A 20,131-nucleotide genomic window follows, 5' to 3' on the forward strand; every position below is an offset into this window, starting at 1 on the left:
GATGGAGAAATTACAGCAAAATTGGTTCAAGTGAAATTTGCAGATTCAGAACAGACACACGTGTCATCTTTTGTTTTCTAAATGCTTTTCATGAAAGTTAGGAGATCTAACACTTTCCAGAAGTCTGATAGTTATTTGTTAAACAAATAAATTTGACAGAAGTATTTTGATCTATGCAAAATTGTGTCTTCTTTTTTTCACTGAGGTAGACAAAAAGTTGTTTATTTTCCTGTCCTCTACTCCAACTGTTTTACTAGAGAGATACATAATTTTAATACTCAAGTGTTTCTGTTAATTAAAATATTGATTGTGCTCCTTTTCTCAGATAGAATGGTGTGGGGGATACACCCAGTTTGCAGGGTGCAGCAGGGGAGGATTGTGAGAGAAGGTCCTGTCATGTATTTATAAATGTGAAGTCCCAAAATAACTGTTGCAAGCAAATAGTGTATTTTCAAGATGAGGTAGAAATCAATATTTCCCCCACTTTCAAGCCAAGTCTCGCCAATTATTGAGTGATCAGCTCCCAGCTGAGTTGCTGGGAGTGGTTGTCACTGTACAACAAAGAGCATCATACCCTGGCAACGAGTCGTATTTCCTTTAAAATTGGTAGCAAAATCCCCACTATCTTGTCAACACCAGATTTAAATGTCTGAATCTTTTTTTGTCAGGTAAACTCATTTTCTACAAAGACCAAAGGATTTAAATCTGAACCTTATTATGTCATATGAAAATTTTAGTAGGAGCTTATCCTAGATATGTTAAACCTTCCATTTACTGCAGTAGTACTTGCTTCTTTCACAGACACTTTCTTAGCCTTAAAAAGCACCATCAAGGTGTTGTTTTTAAGAAACCTTCTCCAAGCTGTGAGGCTGTCTCACAAAAAGCTAATTTGGGTAAGCTGCATGCTGAATTCTACACAGCCTGCTTTCAGTACACTTGCTGCTTTGTGCTGGCCTGAAGATCTGTCGCCTGACTCCAAAAATGAGTCCAGGTTTTGTCACATCAGCTCTCTACAGGAAGTTGCTGTTGTCAGCTATTGAGTTGCTTCAACTTGTGTGTTTGCAGTTGTGTCTTTTATCCCATAAACAGTTCAATGCCAACCTTTTATTCTGGGTCATGCTGCAAAACAAACCAAACAAAAAAAATCTAAAGGAGCCCAAAGTAATTTTTGACTTGATGGCAGCATGACAGTGCTTCCTCAGGGACATTACTAATGGCTCCCCTTGGTGTAAGGGACAGAGGCCCTGGTTAGAGGGAGAGCGGTTGTATTTAATTATGTAAGTAATGAAGCTGTGATCCATTCATTTAGGAGAGGTAATCCCTGAGCGATGCAAAGTAACCTGAAGATCCCAGATTTCTCAAGGACTAATGGCTTCCTAAAAGATGTCTGGCGTTGGTCTGGAATTCCTTTGGGGGACCAATTTTGAAAGAGGGTAAAACCATGAAGGGATTTCTGCCTAGCTGATGCTTGGTTCTGTGTTCTCACCTTGTATGGTTGGGGTCATACCTATGCAGAGGACACCTTTGCAAATAGAGGAATGTCCACATTCTGTACCACCAGGACACCTCATAAATCCACACCTTGTACCATTTCAGTAAAACTCTTCCTTGGGTTGAAACAGCATATAATGTCATGAAGACACTTGTAACTTTTACCAGCACAACTATGTAAAACAGCGATTGAACCTTTTTATACTGTTATCTGTGTGCAGCTTAATCATAAGTGACACAGAGCTTTGCTAGGACATTTGATGCCATCTTTCTGCTTTATGCTGAATGTAAGTGCTGTCCCAATCACAACAACCACAGTTAAAGCCCTTTCCTAGCCCTTGCTGCTGCAAGATGATTCTGTTGTTTCCCAGACATCTTTCCAATGAGCCTGATGGTGACACTACCATGCAGCTCTGTGCACATCACTGTGTGAGCTGACCTGTTTAATGATGCATTAAACATTGAATTTGCATTAACCTGATAATGCAAATTTTACATCATGATGCCATTTCTGGAAAAAGAAAATTTAATAGCACCTGTCTTTATTTCAGTAAAACCTCTGTTGCACTTAGCAGCATGTTAGACAAAATTGTTGAAAAGTATCCCAAAACACCTGCCCTTATAAACCTGGTTTGTCAAAAATTGTTACTCATGAGGAGAGAGCAAAAGAGCATGGTTTCTTCTCCTAACTTCATTTGAATCTGCTTTGGTCACTTTAAGGTTACAGTAGATTGCCAGCAATTCTGAGCGGCAAAATATGGCAATAGATGTGTGTATCCTCTTGCTGTCCAGTATTGTACTTTTGACCTAAACTTTTGAAGAATTTTTGTGATTCCAGTTGCTTTGCAAATAGCAAAGGGAAACAAAGGGATAGAGAGAAGTAGTAAATCAGTAGAGGAACTGGGAGTAGATTTCTTCTGCCTGATGTCAATCAGTAGCAATTCACATTCATTCCTCCCTGTGATGTGCTTTTCCACAGCCCTGCTGTGACACCAGATTCTTTGGGGTTTGTGAATGGAGCTCAATAAGCACAAAACGATGAGCAAGTCACAAAGCAGAAACACAGTAGTGTTAGAAGATCCTTTCAGTGCACTGGTTTTTGAGCTTTTTGAGCTGCCAGTAGTCTTCTATGGCAACAGTACACAAAAAATCTACTGTATTGTATATAAAAGGGATTGCCATGAACTAGTCATGTCTCAATTTGTTTGACCTATGCCAGGTTTAGAAAGGTCAAGTCCTTGTTAAAAAAGTCCTGATCACTCACTAATGTGAAGGTATCTCCTTTTCGTTGGGATAAGCATTTCTGCTCTGTCTCTCACTGAAGCTGGCTCCTGCAGTGCAGTCAAACACACAAGATTTGTCTCATACTTCTTTTTTAAGTAACAGTATTGCTGATGAAAGGTTATGAGATGAGGACAGGAGAAGCTAGGAGATAGAGTCAGCATTTACTTGCTTTGACAGTCTAGAAGAATTGTCAAAATGTATCTTGTGAGATGAAATAGCTCTTTTGGTTCCATCCCCCTTTTTTGCCTCCAGGATTTTCTGTCTTAGTGTGTCTATCACACGTAGGTTAGGGGTCCTTTATGATGCTCTTATTTTTGTGTGGTTTTTTTCTTCCTCTGAAAGTCTGCCCTCACCTTTACTGCCTACTGCTCCAGTAATGTGAAACAGTGAGATGTTCTTTCCATGGTCTGGGCTATTTATGCCTCCTGGGGAATGCTGAAGACAATCTGGAAGCATCTGTAAGGATGTAGTTTCTGCCAGTTGTGGGCCATACTGGAAAGTCTGATTTACTTCAAGCATTTACTGGATAGAAACCAAATGTAGTCTGTGGAGCGGGGAGAGGACCTCTCTCTTCCATTTTGCTACAGGAGAGTGTGCAAGCTGTGAGGTTACAGAAAATGCTAGCAAAGTAAAAAAATAAGACCTGCCACAGACCCAGATGTCACATCTTAATATGCTAAGTCTTCAGCATGATTCTGAAAAAATAGAGTCTTTTAAGATTTTTGTCTTGCACTTTTTGTATCTTCCCACTGTCTCTGGTGTTACGTAAAACATGGATGATTTTATCTCAGTGCAGGCACAGGGGTGTAACCAACTGCACAGATCTGCCTGGAGTAACCTTCCTGTACTTGTGCTACAGGAGTAAGTGCTGACCCATCAGCTCCTTTGAAACTGAGACCATGGCAGTGCTGTGCATGGCCAAGGACACACAGTTTATGAGAGTTTTAATCACTGAAGTTAATTACATCAAGACCTTGTATTACATGTAGTACTTTGACAAATTTGTACTGGGTTTGAGATGACACAAATTATTTCTATGACAGTTCATAGATTATTCCAAATTAATGTATAGTCTGATTAGATCTTCATTAATCAAAGACAGTTATTATTTTGTTGAAAATGTTAACATTTACTTAAGACTTTTTGCAGAATTTTTCTACCATCATGTGAGCTCTGCAGGAGTAATTTAGCTATTAATTCAATTCAGCTTTATGTACTGCTGCCTTCATCAAAGAAGCTGGGTACTGACAGCACTTGTATTTAATGTTCTGTTAAGCCTGATTGAGATACAAGATTAAGTCCACTTATATCTGAAAGAGGAAGGCAATAAAATTTTTCTGTATTAATGAGATGACAGCTATAATTAAGCTGCTGGTCAACCTGTGCCAAGCCTACAGCTCCTCACTGTAGACTATCTTAAGTCTTCAGGCTGAAACAAAACTGGCATCATTAGCTCTGGAAGAAGGCTCAAAAGACTGGACCTGTTTCTATCTGGTAAAGGCCACTCTAGTTAGTCCTAATGTGGTATTACACATTTTTGGGGGTCTCTTTTGCCACGTGACCTTTGGTATCCGTTCTGCATGTATGGGATGCATGTATGCACCAAAGGCATGAGGCAAGCTGAGCTGTCTATTGTCCCTGCTGAGGCACACGCAAGTGCTTGTGTTGATGTACAAGCTTTCTTTACTTTTATGACTAAAAATAACCAATCAAGATTTGAAAAAAATATATTGTTATTGTGTCTTTCTTACAGTTTACTTTTCTAAAAGAAGGTATTTTTGTAACAAGAGTTAAAAGCTTCCCATCTTTTCTGTTGCTGTTTCCCTAGTTGGATTCTGAGTCCACTTGTGACATCTCTTTCTTTTTACTGGAGATCAACTTGATCACTTAAACACTTTAATTTTCTTTTTTTTTTTTTGTCTAGAGTCATTTGACTCACTCTTCTGCTCTTGCCCTTCTTTGTTCTTCCATTTATTGTGTTTTAAGGCCTCCAGTAGCAGATCAAAATTAGACACAAATGATGCCACAGCTTCTCAAGTATTCTACCCAAAAATTATAACATCTGTTTAGTTTGGGTTAGGATTTAAAAAAATTAAGCTACATCACTCTCTGTGGAATAAAATAATAGTTTATTACTATATGTATTATATAAGCCATAGAAGGGACTTCAGTAAAAAAGGGAAAGTAGAGATGTTAGTAAATTGATAATGACCTTGATCCATCTGCCAGGGCAATTTTTCTGCCTTGGTAATTGAAATGTATTTGAATGTGATTGAAAGGTCATCAAGGATGCAAGTCAAAGACTTAAGCACAATGTCTGATCAAAACATTTAGTATTGTCTTCGACTTTTATGAACGGCTGAAGGACTCTGCCAAATGGTAAATTTTGCTTATTTAATCAGGCTTCTTTGTTACAACAAACTTTGACTGCAGCTGAGCTCTTCACTTGAGGCCAGTACTCACTGAAGGACAGACGAAGGTCTTTTATCCATAGTTATCTTGCAGTTCTGCAGAAAAGCGAATCTGAGGCAAATCCCAATGCAAAGTAATTCTTCAAAGGGGAAGAAGAACTTATCAAGAGCAGTTTTGACCCATATGATGAATACAGTGTGAGCAGATGTGAAGAATGCTAAAACTTGTGTTGGAAAATCTGATCAAAAACCAAGAACTTTCAAAATCTATCCTGGATGTGCCAGTATCTGTTCAAAAGATTTTTTTAAGGAATTAGTAAGGTGATATATGGCGGCTAGACAATCAGATTGTGCATTTAAGATTTCCAAATAGGGAAAAGAACCAGTAAAGCAAACCGATACTTTTCTTTCTAAATGTTCATCTCCTGTGCAAAAATCAGCTGCATTCAGTGACCGTGCATAAAATTTGAGAAGCTCTTCCATTTCATCCAGAATATTTACTTCAGCATAAGGCATTGATTCTTAGTAATAATTCATGTAGAATCAGTAGAAGAGCCAACTGAAAATAAAGGAGAAGGGAAGAAAATGAACCTTCTGTCCTCTCTGGTGTGTATGCTAATTACTGCCAAATAAATTGGCATTACTCTCCTTGTCAAGATCAGGAGTGACACTGTCTTCAGAAGATAAGCGGCCTATTTCAGAGTCATATACCTTGTCCCCCTGCCCCACCCCCAGCAAAAAAAAGGCAATCTTTTAGCTCTTCTCCAGCTAGATAGGGTAAACTATGGACACTCTGCACTCTATCCTTCTTCAACACTGGCTTTGCCCATGCCCAGCCAGCCTCTGTAGCCACCATGTTCTCTTGGGCATCTTGCTATTTTAGTTTAAAAATGAGGATGTGGGGAAGTGTTGTTTTGACGTGTAGTGATTGTAAACAAATATATTTGATTGCAGTTGGGGCCTGCATGAGATGCAGTATTCATTAATTAGCCCAAATTTATCTGTAAAATAGCTAATCCATATAGCCACACCATTGCACATGAACTGTGGTCTGAAATCAGATCAGATCTAGTTCTGTTCTATTGGATCCTCTGAGCTGATGCGACGGTGCCTGGATTAATTAATTATTCTGGTTATGCGGCTGATCCCATAAAGGCAGCGTGCACCACACACGCTGGGGAAAGATTTGCAGAGATGATTGTTTAGTGCAGACTGTACATATGGAAATTTGTTCTCATTTCTTCCTTTGTGCTATCCCATTTACAAATGGAAATGACTGCTTCGTAGCCAGTTCTCATTATATTTCTCTCCCAGGAGATGTGAAATTAACACTAGGAGAAATCCCAGGGTGGTTGGGAGCGAAGTGCAGTCTCTGCCATCAAGGCTGCCCCACCAGGAGGGGAAGCAGGGAGTTAGTGAGGCTGGCAGGATCCTGCCCTCTCCAACATGTCTTGGCCAGGGACAGAAGAAGAAGAGGAAACTAGTTCAATGGTATAGAGTTCATGTACATAAACAGATCCCTCCAGAGAGGGGTAGGTATACGCTGGTTTGGAGCAAAATGTGAATATTGGCGTTACTAACAGTCATGTTGAAGATTTGCTGCACCGCTTTTTATTACACTGAGTAGCAGAGCCCAGGTGGGACAGAGGGTGTAACAGCAGTGCATCAGATCATGCTCCTTGCTCATTTTAGTGGGCCAGAGAAGCACATGGAAAGATTGTATCTCATTGCACTAAACTGCACTTTGTTAAATAAGGTAATTTAAACATAGGTGAAAGCTTTCTGGCAAGGCATGGTAATTCTATAACTTTGTTATAGCTTTATGTAATGGAATTGTTGTGAGGGTTTGTTTTTTTTTTTCCTTCTAGAAAAGGGAATATGCTGGTAAAGATGTAACAATTTGAAAAGATGGGGTTTTATGAGATCTTTTTGTAGTTGCAGACTTGTTTCTGTATATGTTTTGCTATGCCAGTGCAGCCATCTTACCTGAAAGGAACATTTTAAGTGATCCCCTCCAGCAGCTGCTCAGGAAGCTTGCTTAAAACAGGGAAGCTAGGCTGTTAGAAGATTTAAAACTTCCCATGTACATTCCTCTAAGCCAGCTACAAGGCAAAGAAGGGTTGTATCCCTCAGTATCAGCTTAGATTGATGGAATGGTTTCGATCTCCATGACCACACTGGCAAGTTACTCTTTCAGATTTGTGCTGATCACACTTCCTCCCCTTGGGAGGCTGCTTACTGGCCTGATACCAGATCCCAGAAAAGCAGAGCAGGGCTTAGGAAATGAGATCCCTGCCCTTGGAAGTGCTGGCAGATTTTCCATGTTGATATAGCTGCCTGGGCATTTCTAATCTGTGTTTTCTGACACAGGTGATGAGTAGTTTACCACCTCTTGCTTCAGATGACCTCTGTGCTTACACAGCTCACCCAGGTAGGCCTGTATTTTCAGGTACTCTCTGGGCTCTGTGTTGCCCAGTTCATACAGATAGCAGAAAATAAGGTATTCTCTCCCCAGATTCAGTACATGTACCCTTGAAATGTGTTTTCTGAGAGTATACAAGCAAATTTTCTAATTTTGTCCTTGAAGTCAATTAAATATTGACATAATTCCAGGAATTTTAAACTAGTTTTTTCCTTTGTTTCGGGTGGTCTTGATGATGGACTAACACAATTGTTTCCCCACTAAAATGAAAATGAATGTACTCTTATCCACAAACTATCTATAATTGAACTATTTTACTGATAATTCTTCTGTTTAGTTGCTATGATTCTATGGGCTGCAGCAGGGTCAGGTCAGTTTGTGCAGATGAGAAGTGAAACAGTTGTTCTATCAAAAAGTGGTCAACTGAGGCAATCCTGTATGGGCCTTTTGCTCCAGAAAACTTGTGTGCAACAATTCCATTTCACAGCATATGCCACCAGTGGGATGGAGATTGTTTGTTGTCAAGGTTTTCTGCTGGCTCATGGCCACCTCCAGGCACCACTGTCTTTCCAGGGCTGCCTCTCTAAATCTGCATCAGCCCTTTTCTTTACCCTTTGGTGACTCTGTGAAAACAAGACACAAGCAGAATGGGAGTAACTTCATACAGCCTGAGACCAGCAGTTCAAAATGCCTTAGTCCTGCATCGATTGCTACAGCTCAGTAAACAACTGCAAGATTGCCTGGTTACCTTATCTGTGCACTTCCATCCCTCAAGATATTTGTATTTCTGTTAAGTGAGAACTCAGCTCAATGACCTCACTTGTAGTGTTAGCTTTACACTGATATAGCAATTATCAAAATGCAGTGTTCATGTAAATTAACACTGTGCACTCAGCCCTTCTCTGACTGCATTAAGCTCTCATAGTTAATATAATTTTTATTCACGGAGCATTTCAGCTAGAAGAGCTCTGCGATAAGGAGTTGTAGTTTGTTTGTTGCTAATGTAGCTGGTTGTAAATACTTGTTAAATTTGTCACAATGTCTGCTTTTTTCCTAATAATGCTGTGAAGACACAAGACAGCACCATGGAATAGCTGCAATGGTCTTGGAATATGAGTGGTTTTGAGGATGAAAAGGAAAAATGGCAGATTAAGAAATGGGTTGCAGGTAGGAAGGGGATTGTGAATAATTAATCTTTAAATCATTCTTCATATTTAAAAATTAATTATTTTACGGTCATTTAAGCGTATTTTATTTATGACCACTTCAGGGTACCTTAGCCAGAAATCACATGGAGGAAATTATAGTGCTTCACCCTTTTACCCAAATGTTTGCTTGCTGGTGATTGATGGCACGTGTCTGAATCCCTGGTTTAAATCCTCTTCTTTTGTGAGTATATAGCCTTGATTTCTCAAGAGCTCCCTAGCACTAAAAGGCAAGAGAAGGAATTTCATTGTATGTGAAAAGCCTGACACACAAACCTAAATCCAAGAACCCCAGCTAGACTGGTACAGAAATCTTCCTGAAATTTGAAGCTCTAGCAGAGGGGAAGTTCATTCACCTTTCTGCTCAGCATGTCTCTCTGTATATAACATGGGCATCTTCTGCTCAGTGAGAGGCAGATGCTCACCTCAGGATCCTGCCAGGCAACAGCAACGTTCCCAGCTCTGGCTTTGGGAGGTTCATGTTCTCCTGGGGAGTTAACTCTTCATTTTCCTGTTTCATCTTAAAACTGTAACAAAATGAGCTCTTGATTCTGATGTTTTCATTGGTATATGTAACATTCAGCAGATAATTACAACTGAAAAATGCCCTAAAATCTTTGCAACTCTCATCTTTATGTACTTGTTGATACCATATTTAAGGAAATTCTGTTGGGAATACCTGAGTAGACATTTAATGATAAATATAGTGTTGCCCTAAGCCAGATACATTACTAAAATGTTTGCTTTGCAGAACACTTCATAGAGGTAGCTCTTTTGCCTTGCTTCTGGATGAAGATGGATCTTTGTTTATGATAATGCTTTTAGAAGCTTTTGTCTCTGTTCTAAAAATAAATGAGCATAAAGATTTCGTATTTTCTGAGCTTCGATTTCATATTAGCTGTGTGTAGTTCTCAATTTAAGACATGGGAGGAGAGGGAAGGTTGCTTCTGATTTACAGATTTTCCCCTTCATAATCTGGAAACTAAAGCTGGTTGGTTGGATTTTTTTCCTTTCTCATTAGCAATTTTGGCAGGAAGATTCCGACAGGCAGTTTTCATCACTCTTCCTTACTGTTAATTCAAAGTCAGCAGTAGCATGAATATGATTCTTTTGATTTTTGTTGAATTACTCCAGAGTCAACTTGATATGCATAAGACCACAATTACTGCCTAAAATATCAGGCTTTTTTCAACTGCCTGGCTCTGCTGGGAAAACTAGTAGAGGGTAAAAATGTATTTGAAAACATGAAGCAGAAGGCATAACTCCTGTGAAATTTTTTGTGCTTTATACAAGGGTTAGGAGTAAAAATGCTTAAGGTAGGATAATACCACAAAAACATACCAAGAAATATAAACTTATCCTTCTCATATCATATGATACATACTGGGGAAATAATCCTTCTAGTCCACATTGTGCAGCATCTGGAGAGCTGGCAGTGGTGATGGTTGATTAGCATTAAATGAAGTTCTAGCTCCAAAGAGGTAGCTCTAGCTCCATGCAGGCAGGCATACCCTGAATGGATACCTGTATCCCAAAAACATTTACCAACAAATAGCACCGTGTGGTGGCTGTGCGGTTTTTTGTTTTGGTTTTGTTGGTTTGTTTTTTTTCATATACATACTTAGTGCAATGAAAATAGTTTTGGCATCATCACTGAATTGTGTTGGGGGGTGCTTTATAAAAGTTATAGGTTAGACCAATCTTTTGAGCTCTACCTATGAATTTATTTGCAACTTATCTAATTAAAAGGAAAAACCGTGGTCAGCAACCTTAGCCCTGACGTAGGTTAAACTGATATCTTGTTGCTTAAGAAAGTCTTTGTCAACACACAACTTTCTTCAGTGCTATCAAACATAAAAGTAAAATTATTTTAGCTATGGTAAAGCCTGATTCCATGCACAGTAAGAACACAGGAGAGCCACAACTTATGTGACCTCTGTCTACTACATCCAACCTATCTGTATTATGAGAACACTAAGAGATTTTGGATTTTTGCTTTCAGTAATGCTGATCTGAATGATTTGTGGTCATCCTGTGTTGCAGCTGATGGTCTTGTACTGTTATCTCTCCATTTTCGGTTTTTCACCGCAGTGATAAGTACTCACTTAGCAACAGATGTAAGCATTCTTCAGGAGGGTATGATTTAAAATTCACATAAGTAGACTACTACATTACACATTTGTTTAGTGCCTTTTGATGGAAACTGCTTCATGTCTTTTGAAGAGGCAGCTTTTGTGGTTACTGCCTGTGTACCTGGCTGAGTTTCAGGTCTAGACCTGGAAGCTTAGAATTTTGTCCTTCTCAGTCATGTTTCTAGATGGTGCATGGGACAGAGCTGAGTTGTCCTTACAGCACTTCCCTGTGTTTCCTTTGAAATACTACCTATTGTACAGTAATACTTATTATTAATATTTGAACCTTTTCCACACCCACCAACTAGAGTGTCTTCAATGCCTGGAAATCTGTAGGAATAGTTCTGGTCAGCCTTACCTAATCTCCCAAGCTGGTTCCCCTTGGCTGAGCTCTTCTGCTCCCAAGCTGCACAATGGATGGAGGGGAAATACATGGGAGCTGTTAGCTGGGGGCTCATGATGGGGCAAGGTGGCATTCTGAATTTACAGACCCTGTGACTGTGTGCTGCTTTACATGGGGTGGGAGGATGGAGATGCCCAGCTGGGACTTGGAGGGCTGTGTGTTTGCTGGCAGAATTTATTGCCTGTCCTTTGACACATGTGCAATGTGGAGGCTGAAAGTAGCAGCAAAAGAACCTGCTCTGAATCAGGTTAGGGCTTTGCTACAACACAGCTTAAAATAGGCAGAGTTTTACTTTTCCAAATATCCGAAGACTAATTTGGTATCAAAACTGCACCATGTTTGTGGCACACGCTGTGTGACATTCCCTGCTGTAATGGTTAGACAGGTCCACCTGGAAGTGACAAAAAGACATTAAATTAAAATTTAAAAATGCAGAGTTTATCTAGCCCAATATTTGGAGATGCTCCATGTGTTGGGTTTTTTTCAGAAAAAAGTGGTATTTTTACTGATCCTCTGTTAGTAGTTATAGGTAAGAGATGTCTTGGCCTCAAATGCTGGTTTGCTTTGGCTTTTTATTATGCTTGACAGACTGGTGCCTGTTCCCCCTCCTTCCCACCATTGTGTCTCTTTAATTCCACTTTACAGAGGAGTTGCTTCAGTGTCTTTGTCACATTTGAACTTTTGTTTAAGAATAAATTTTCCTGAGTGTTAAGCCTTACAGCAACTTAGGTACTTCCAAATCAAAGTCAGAGTAGATGCATGCTCCTGCAGCCAAGCTTTTCAGGGAGATTAGTTCTTCTGACTTCAATTGATTTAATAACTACTCTACACTTGAAGACTTCTGAGGACTGTGCAGCCAAGGCACATCTAAAAATAACATTTAGGTCCAAGAGCCACTAAGGCAGTTTTGGAAAATGCAAAACATAACTGCAGCCCCTTTCTCTTACATCTCACAGGTTGGAAGGGAACAAAGGATTGTTTTGTAGTGTTTTGATGATGATATGCCCTGGATATGCCCAAAACATTGCTGGTGTGATTCTTTGTCATTGCTGATGAGGAGATTTGAAAGAGCTTCCTTCTGAATACATGATTAAATGTTGGTTCAAATGATTTGAACTGAGGTAATAAGGATATAACTGGTCTTTTGAGAGCTGTGATCCAGACTCTTCAGCTGAATGCTTAGTTTTACCCCACTCCTGTAAAAATCCAGAGTGTGCTAGAAATAAGACCTTTTCTAGTCATTTGCAAAGTATCCAGAAATACTTGGGAATGAGAGATAAGAAGTTGAAAGAGTAACTCCAAAAGCTGTTCCTGTTGCAGCAAGTTTGTATCAATTCTGTCTGGATCATGTAATGAAAACAAGTCTTCTGCTCATTAGGCTGAAAGCTGACTGCATAACATACTAAAATGTGTTTTTAACCAGCAAGACTCCTGGAAAGTCCATGAGCTGTGTTGGACAGAGCAGTGCCACAGGTCTAGCTGGGGCTGAAGACTTCTCTGGGAGGAGGTTGTGGGATGGATGGATGGATGGATGGATGGATGGATGGATGGATGGATGGATGGATGGATGGATGGGTGGATGGGTGGATGGGTGGATGGGTGGATGGATGGGTGGATGGATGGGTGGATGGATGGGTGGATGGATGGGTGGATGGAAGTGCTGCTGCTACCTCTTCACAAAATTTGCACTCCTCCTCACAAAGGAGCTTGTATTTAATGTTTTGTGCAGCAGCATATCTCACCATAACCAGAGAATTTGGTTGTGATTTTCACTCAGTGATCATTTGTTAAAAGTGATACCCAGCTGTCTTAAAAGAAATTTGTGCAAATAAAGCTCACAAATCTTACTGGATTTTCAAACAGCATATTAACTAGTCATTGTATCTACAAACAGCATATGTTAATGAACACAAATTCATCTTTCTGTGAAAAAAATTATGACAATCTGTGTTGTCCCATGAAACTCAGCCTTCAAGCCCAAAATCAAATTACTGAAACCAGTCGAGAAACTGTAAGATTTAAGGTGATATGTAACATGGTTTTGAATAGACAGAATTAGTAATTTCATAAGAGCCTAGTGCTTGATCTGAAACCAATAATGTTTTGGAGAGTACATTCTATGTATGACTTTATAGAGAAATACTGATCTAGAATGCAGGCATGTATGCTGCCAAGTAGTTTGGAGACTGGTACAGCACAGGTGAGGGTGCAGTGGTTTAGGGAGATTAGGTAAAGCTGAGGAGTTGCCAAAAAGAAGAGCCCCCTGAATGGTGTCTAGGAGTAGGAGCAGAATGAGAGGCAGCAGAAGGCCTGAGATAGGAACATACCTTAAGATGCTGGCCCAGGGTAAAAGGAGGAAATTTCCTCGAAACTGTGGATCCAAGGCCATCGGAACTTTTGGTTGCTTGGGTTTACAAGGAGAAACTGTGGAAGCCAGAAAAGGATTCTGTGACCTTACCTTGCAAGAGAGCAGTTCGTGCTGCTGTTTGATTATGGAAGTCACCTACAAGGAAAAACACATGCTGGGCAGAATTTGAAATTGCAGGCTTGCTGGATTAGCATTGCTCCATGTGTCCTTCCCTACATCATCACCTTCTGGAGACCAACTTCTTCAGATTTTTCAATTACTTTATTGTATATCCAGTCCTAAATGGAAGAGATGAGTGAAAACAGTTTAAAAGTCCCCTCCTTGATTCAGGCTGGCCTTGGGCTGCTTCTCAAGTGTGGATGCACCTGTGTAAATCTGCCTTGAGTGGGCTGGAGCTAATCTGGGATTGCCAAGGAGCAGAACATGATGCCTTTGCTTCACTCACATGCATTTCCCCACACTCACCAGCACTGCACATGGTTCCAGTATGGCAAGAAAAAGGGCAAGGCCCCCTTACCCCTGCTTGGAGCTGCCTCCTACTTGTGCAGCAAGAAATGCTCTGGGATTTGTGCAGCACGTTCTAGAAGAACAGTAACAAGATTAAATTTTTTTAAATCCCCTTATCCTTTACCCATATTGGGGTCACTTTGTCTTCCCCCTTCCTTCTCACCTTCATTAGATCAGGAGGAGATGATGTGCTGAATGCCACCTCTGACACTACAGGACAGAATCCCTGCTTTTCAGGAGGATTACCACGAGGTTGAATATAGTGGCTAAGAACCCTGGGAACCCAGGTTTTGGGCACTGTGGAGGAATATTATCAGAAATCTAAGACATCTAGAAAATATTTCCAGTGCATAGCTACGTATTCTGATAAGATCTCTAATATGCTGGTTGGGGAGAGCAAGCAAGTCATCCACTGTTGGCATATTTTCTGTGTGCCAGAGGTTTAAAAATGCAAAACATGTAACTAGCAAATTTCCAAAGTGCTCATAAAACACAAGGACAATTCTAGACTCAGTCCTTTTTTAATTTTCTGGCTCTGTCTGCATAAAGCAGCCACTACAACATTGCTGCCAGAAGAGGTATGTTTTTATTACATCTATTGACATATTTTCACATGCAATTTTAGCAGAGACAAAGCACAGCTGGGCTTTAGCTTGCTATTGAAGGTAAAACCCAATCTGCAGTAGGCTAATTTTGCTGAAATAAAACCAAGACTTTTATGGTTAAAAATCCCTTTGGAGATACCTCAGCAAATTTGTTTTGTGAAACAAATAATTAAACAAAAGTATAATTTCACTTCAGGGTGTTGTGAAGACAAGGGATTAATATTTGTAAATGCCTCCATGAAAATCAGGTTACAGGACTGTATTTCACCACAAAGCAAGGCCAGAATATATATATATATATATATATATATATATATATATATATATAATCATGAAACAAGTACAGCTATTCATAGCAGGGAGATGCAACTTTTTATGAACGTGTTCCAGGATGAAATGTGACACTGCCCAGCTCTTGGAGCACAGAGGAAGGGTCCCAGCACATGCCATCCCCAGGAGTGCAGGACTGAGTCTGGGGCTGTGAATTCTGCTGTGGCCAGAGTGTTGAGCTAAGGCTCAGCTGGATGTGAGCACAATTAAACTGTCCCCTGACTGGAATTAGCTTGGAGGCTGAACAAAACCAGCCTGCAAAGTGCCTTGTAAATATACCTTCAGAAATAGCTCCTCCTGGAGTATCATGCTGTGCAGAGGTTATGGCTTCTCTCCATCTCTTCTTCCAGGCCAAAGGGGAATCTTATGTCTGCCAGTGGGTTCCTTTAGCTCAGAGTTTTCCCCAAGAGGGGCAGCTTTTCTTTCAGAAGCAGATAATGGTAGTTCAAGGACAGCATGCAGACAAACCATTCATGCACATGGCCAAAATTTTTATGTCAACAATGGCAACAAAAAAAGCCATTAAAAGAACCCTTCAAACTCCTTCCTCTCTGTCCCCTTTTCCCAGACAACACACACTGGAACACATCAGGGCCTAGCATTGAGGATTTCAACCTGTAGGATTTAAATTTCATAAATTCTAGAGAAAGGAGGAGAATGGAAAAAGGAAACAGTAGTGTCAGGAAGGCTATCAAGGAATGCAGAATTATTTACTTGATAACAGATGTTTCAAATTATTTACAACTCCACTGGAAAGCAATAGACCTTTTGGCTTGTGACCCCCTGCTTACTGCTGTTTGCTGTGATAAGTTTGAGTGAAAAGGTGGTGGTTTTTGCTAAAAAGAAATTTGAAATAATAATGAAACATTATTTCCCCAGCAAAGGTTTTATATATTGGAAGAGTCTTTATAGTTAAAAAATAACCTGGGCATCAGGCAAATCAGGGAGAGAGGTCTGTCTGTTCTTCACTGACACACATTATCTGTTAGTGGGCTGTAGAGGGGTATATCAGGCCTTACACCCAGACTCCTTTTGCAGAACAGATTTTTAATTGTTTAAAATAGATTTTGTTTTAGAATTGTTTAGAACAGATTTTTAATTGTTCAGATTTTTAAGAATCTTCATTGTGGCTATGCATCCCTTTGTGCCTAGGAAGTATCATAGGCAGCTTAAAGCATCAGGGTTCATTGGGGGAATCTGCTTGATAGATCCAAAGGAAAGGATCAAAACAGACCTTTGTAATTCGACAGGAATAAATCTGGTCCAACTCCCTGAAAATAAGAAAGACAAGGACTGCCAGGAGGTCAGACAACCTTGGAGCTTAGACAACTTTACTTCTCAAATTTTGTGGGTTGACTCTACTTACTTATGAGGCTGAATTGCTAATAAAATTAATTAGAAGCATTATAAATTGGTCATCCCAAGAGTATTTCTACTTGAAGTAGTCATTAATTATTCTGACTAGAATTGTCTGTCTTTTCTATTTATAGGCTGGCCATGGGCGACACTGACTGTTCTTGGCTTCCTGTACTGCTATTCTCATGTTGGAATTGAATGGGAGCAGAAGTACACTGCACGTTAGGAATGATGCAAACAATTAAGGCAGGTTGATGGTTTTTCTACACTGGATATTCTATCTGCACAAGGGTGAGCCAGACCAAGACTTCAGTCCATGTATTAAAACCAAAAGCTCATTTAATTGATTCTGGATTGCAAATGCAGTAATTGAACTGCAGAAACACTGATGGGCTGCGGCTGGGGATGGGGAGAAGTTATGAAGCATTTTAAATCATGTTATTTTTGTAAAACAGCATCTTTGTGACTCTGTACATTAGAAGTGTGCATCTCAGAACAGGTATCTTATATATGTTGAGGGTTGTTTTCATGTTTTGCTGCCTATTTTGAGATATTTAAGAAAAAAAAAATTCTACCTTGGAGAATTCAAAAAGCCCAATCTCTCACAAATGGTGTCCAGGGGCATGTAGGGCTGTGCCCTGCACTTACGCTACTCCATGAAGGGCATGATGCTCATCAGTTCTTCTTGATTGCTTTCTGACATAAGCTAGAACATTTTGTATTCTCATTGACTGGAGTAGTTCTGCCTTAAGCTACTTTTTCACCTACTGTAGCAAAGCCTACTTTTTCTTTTTAATGTCTTCATTTAAAATCTTGCCTTTAAAATAACACCTTTTTGGTAACCTTAGAAATGGTTTTGTTTCTTTAAAGAGTGAGTAGGGAGAAAGGTCTTTTCTTAAAGAACAGCTTTCCTTTTTAATCAAATAAGCTCTTAAAGCTCCTTGGGCTTTAAGTGGTCTCTGCCTTGTCTTAGAGCTAAAGCATTAAATACTACCTTTATTTTGGGGCTAATACCACCTTCAGACTGTTGAGTCTGCCTCTTGTATTGTTCTGTTACAAAAGGAGATATCCCCTGTCTGGGTGAATGGTAAATCTGTTCAGTCTGCTTCATTCTGTGGTGCCCAAGCAATCAGCTCCTGCAATATATTGCAGATACCCTGGGAGGAACTTTCTAAGAGCTTTAGAAAAAAAAAACAGAGTGGTCCAATACAGTGGCACCAAATTAGCTGGAGCTTCGTATCCTTTGGCCACAGCCAGACCTGTAACAGCAGCATCTTTGCCCAAAGGTTGTATTGTCCAGAGCTGAGAAGGTCACGCCTACAGGTGTCCAGGTTGCAGGTTGCTTTGGCACATGCTGTTTTCTAAGGAGAGACCCTTCCCCTGTCTGATATTACAGGTGTCTCCTACACTGTTCTGTTTTAAACTGACACTGAAGAGCAGCCAGAAGACCTTAAGTCTTTCTAAAGTTAGACATTCCCCCTAGCCATGGTCAAAAGGCCACAAGTTCTGGAGTAGACTTCCAAAAGCAGCTTCCTCCACCCAAAGCATGTCAAAACTTGTTCCATGCCCCTGGCAGACATTTCAGCCTGTTGGGAATTAGTATCCTACTGTCCATCACTCCTGCAGCTTCAGCCAAGTCTGATATAACGTATCCATTCAGCAAGAAATTGAGTTCCTGAGACAGGCTTCTGCTCATTGCCTGCATTTCTGATGTCTCTACTGCTCACAACTATGGCAGCCTTCTTGTTACCCTCCATTTATTCCTGAAGAAGTAAGGGCAGAGGCTTCAGCTCTCTGTCCATGCAGAGAAAAGCCCATCTCTTGCTGTTTCAAAGCAGAATCTCCAGCCTTTTATTTTAGGAGTCCCCCAGCTCCCCCGCCATGAGAATGCCATGATTTACCCTGGAAGCCATTTCTAGGAGACACCATGGCCTGCTGAAAATAACATACCTTGAAATGCTCCCTGGCCAAAGACATGGCTCTCGTGACTGACTGGATGATGACCACAGGGATTCTCTCTGCCACAGAGTATATGGCTCTAAGCCTCTGAATTTACTAAAAGAATCTGAGACTGGCTTCCATTTTGGGGCAGCACTGAGCTAAGGGCAAGAACTTTCTCAGACTTTGCTCAAACTTTGTAATTAAATGGAATTAGCATTAGAGCAAAAAGTCATGAATCTGTTCAGAGTCTTATTGATTACCATTATTACATGAACCGAAGTGCTACTGAGTGATTGGATTCCAATTTGTATGTATGCAGATCTTCCATCTCCAATATGGAAATGGCCCTGAAGGTCATATAGAGCATGCTTATTTCTGAACTAAAATGGTTTTCTGGTTTTTTTTGGTGCTTTTTATATCTTTTATAATTTTGTAAGTTTTTCTGTTTCTATAAATAAAGCTGAAATGGACTGTTGGCTTGAGAGCTGTCTTGAAAAACTATAGCCTTGTGTAAGAAAAATATGCACTCCACTGTTGTGGAGAAACACTGCTGTGCACGGGAAGCCTGCAGGATGGGTGCAATGCAGACTGGTCACTTTTCTCCCTGTTGTGCACTGCATGGAACATGCCTTCCCTAATGGTGTGAGTTTAAAAAGCAAATCATCCTGTTGTGGCTGGCTTAAGGAAAGACTTCAGCATGTGAAGTTTCTGAGAAGAGCAGCATGCACATAAAATGATGCTTCCCACTCACAAAGTTCCTTCTCAGTCCTGCATATACAGCAGCTGTCAGCATGGGGTGCGTTCAGTCAGGCAGCACACAGCTCTCCACCTGAAGCACTCCAAACTTGCTGTTCACTTACTCCTTGAGCTTGGAGACACATTCCTCAGCGTGGCCTGAGAAGTGATTCTTCATGTGGCACCTGATGTAATTGTGTGGTAGCCCAAAGTGCCATCCTCCAAGCAAGGCCTCTGTCCTAAAAGCGGGGGGAAGTTTGCAGAGAGCTGGAAGAGGCTGGAGTAACCATGCCGCTTGCCAAAGGAACAAAATATGTGAGGGGTGTGTGAGAAAGAGACCTTCAAACACTGAGAAAAAGCTAGCTAAGGGGTGTAGGAAACAGGTGACAAGGACAGACATGACCAAAGTAAGACATTGGCCATTTTGTGCCAAAGGGGAGCACTTCTGGTTGGGGTGAGGGGAGCAGCAGACACTGACTACTACTGCTGTGAGACCCTAGAAGTCACAAAAGTGCAATGAACAGAAAAAACTCCAAAGGTGGTGGCTCTGATAACGAGCTGTACAGCTACACAATGGCTACTGACAAGAAGAGTTCACAAGTGACTTTGAAAAGCTGTCTAAGTGACTAGCAAGTGTAATATATAGTGAGATATGGCTTTAATGGTTACCACAAAGCTGTAGTAAAGTCTCTTGCACACATACACCCACCCTTGCTCTAGCCCCTCATTAGTTAACAGAGCCACTGTCATTACTGGGTAAGATTATATTAAGTGGATCTTTCTTTAATTCTGCATTGATTAGAGGGTGAGCAAGGCTTTGCTCACCTATCTCTTTCACATCTGAGAGCTAAAAGCAGCTTAGTTGGAATAGCCAGCTTACCATAGGTCAGAAGAAAAACAGCTTAACTGTGAAAACCTGCAGCAATTTTGTTATTAGTCAC

The 20,131-nt window shown here is 40.5% G+C and overlaps 1 protein-coding gene across 1 annotated transcript in view; it reads left to right on the top strand.

Moving 5' to 3' along the window:
- The window catches only part of HHAT (hedgehog acyltransferase), a 146,549-nt gene extending 127,626 nt beyond the window's left edge, over nucleotides 1–18,923 (top strand). The window contains exon 12 of the mRNA XM_058836721.1: nucleotides 16,649–18,923. Coding sequence (XP_058692704.1) covers nucleotides 16,649–16,740 — 92 coding nt within the window. The 3' untranslated portion in view covers nucleotides 16,741–18,923. The remainder of the gene's footprint in view (nucleotides 1–16,648) is intronic.
- The last annotated feature ends 1,208 nt before the right edge of the window (nucleotides 18,924–20,131 follow it).

Source organism: Poecile atricapillus, chromosome 3 (assembly GCF_030490865.1).
Source record: "Poecile atricapillus isolate bPoeAtr1 chromosome 3, bPoeAtr1.hap1, whole genome shotgun sequence".
NCBI classification, from domain to species: domain Eukaryota; kingdom Metazoa; phylum Chordata; class Aves; order Passeriformes; family Paridae; genus Poecile; species Poecile atricapillus.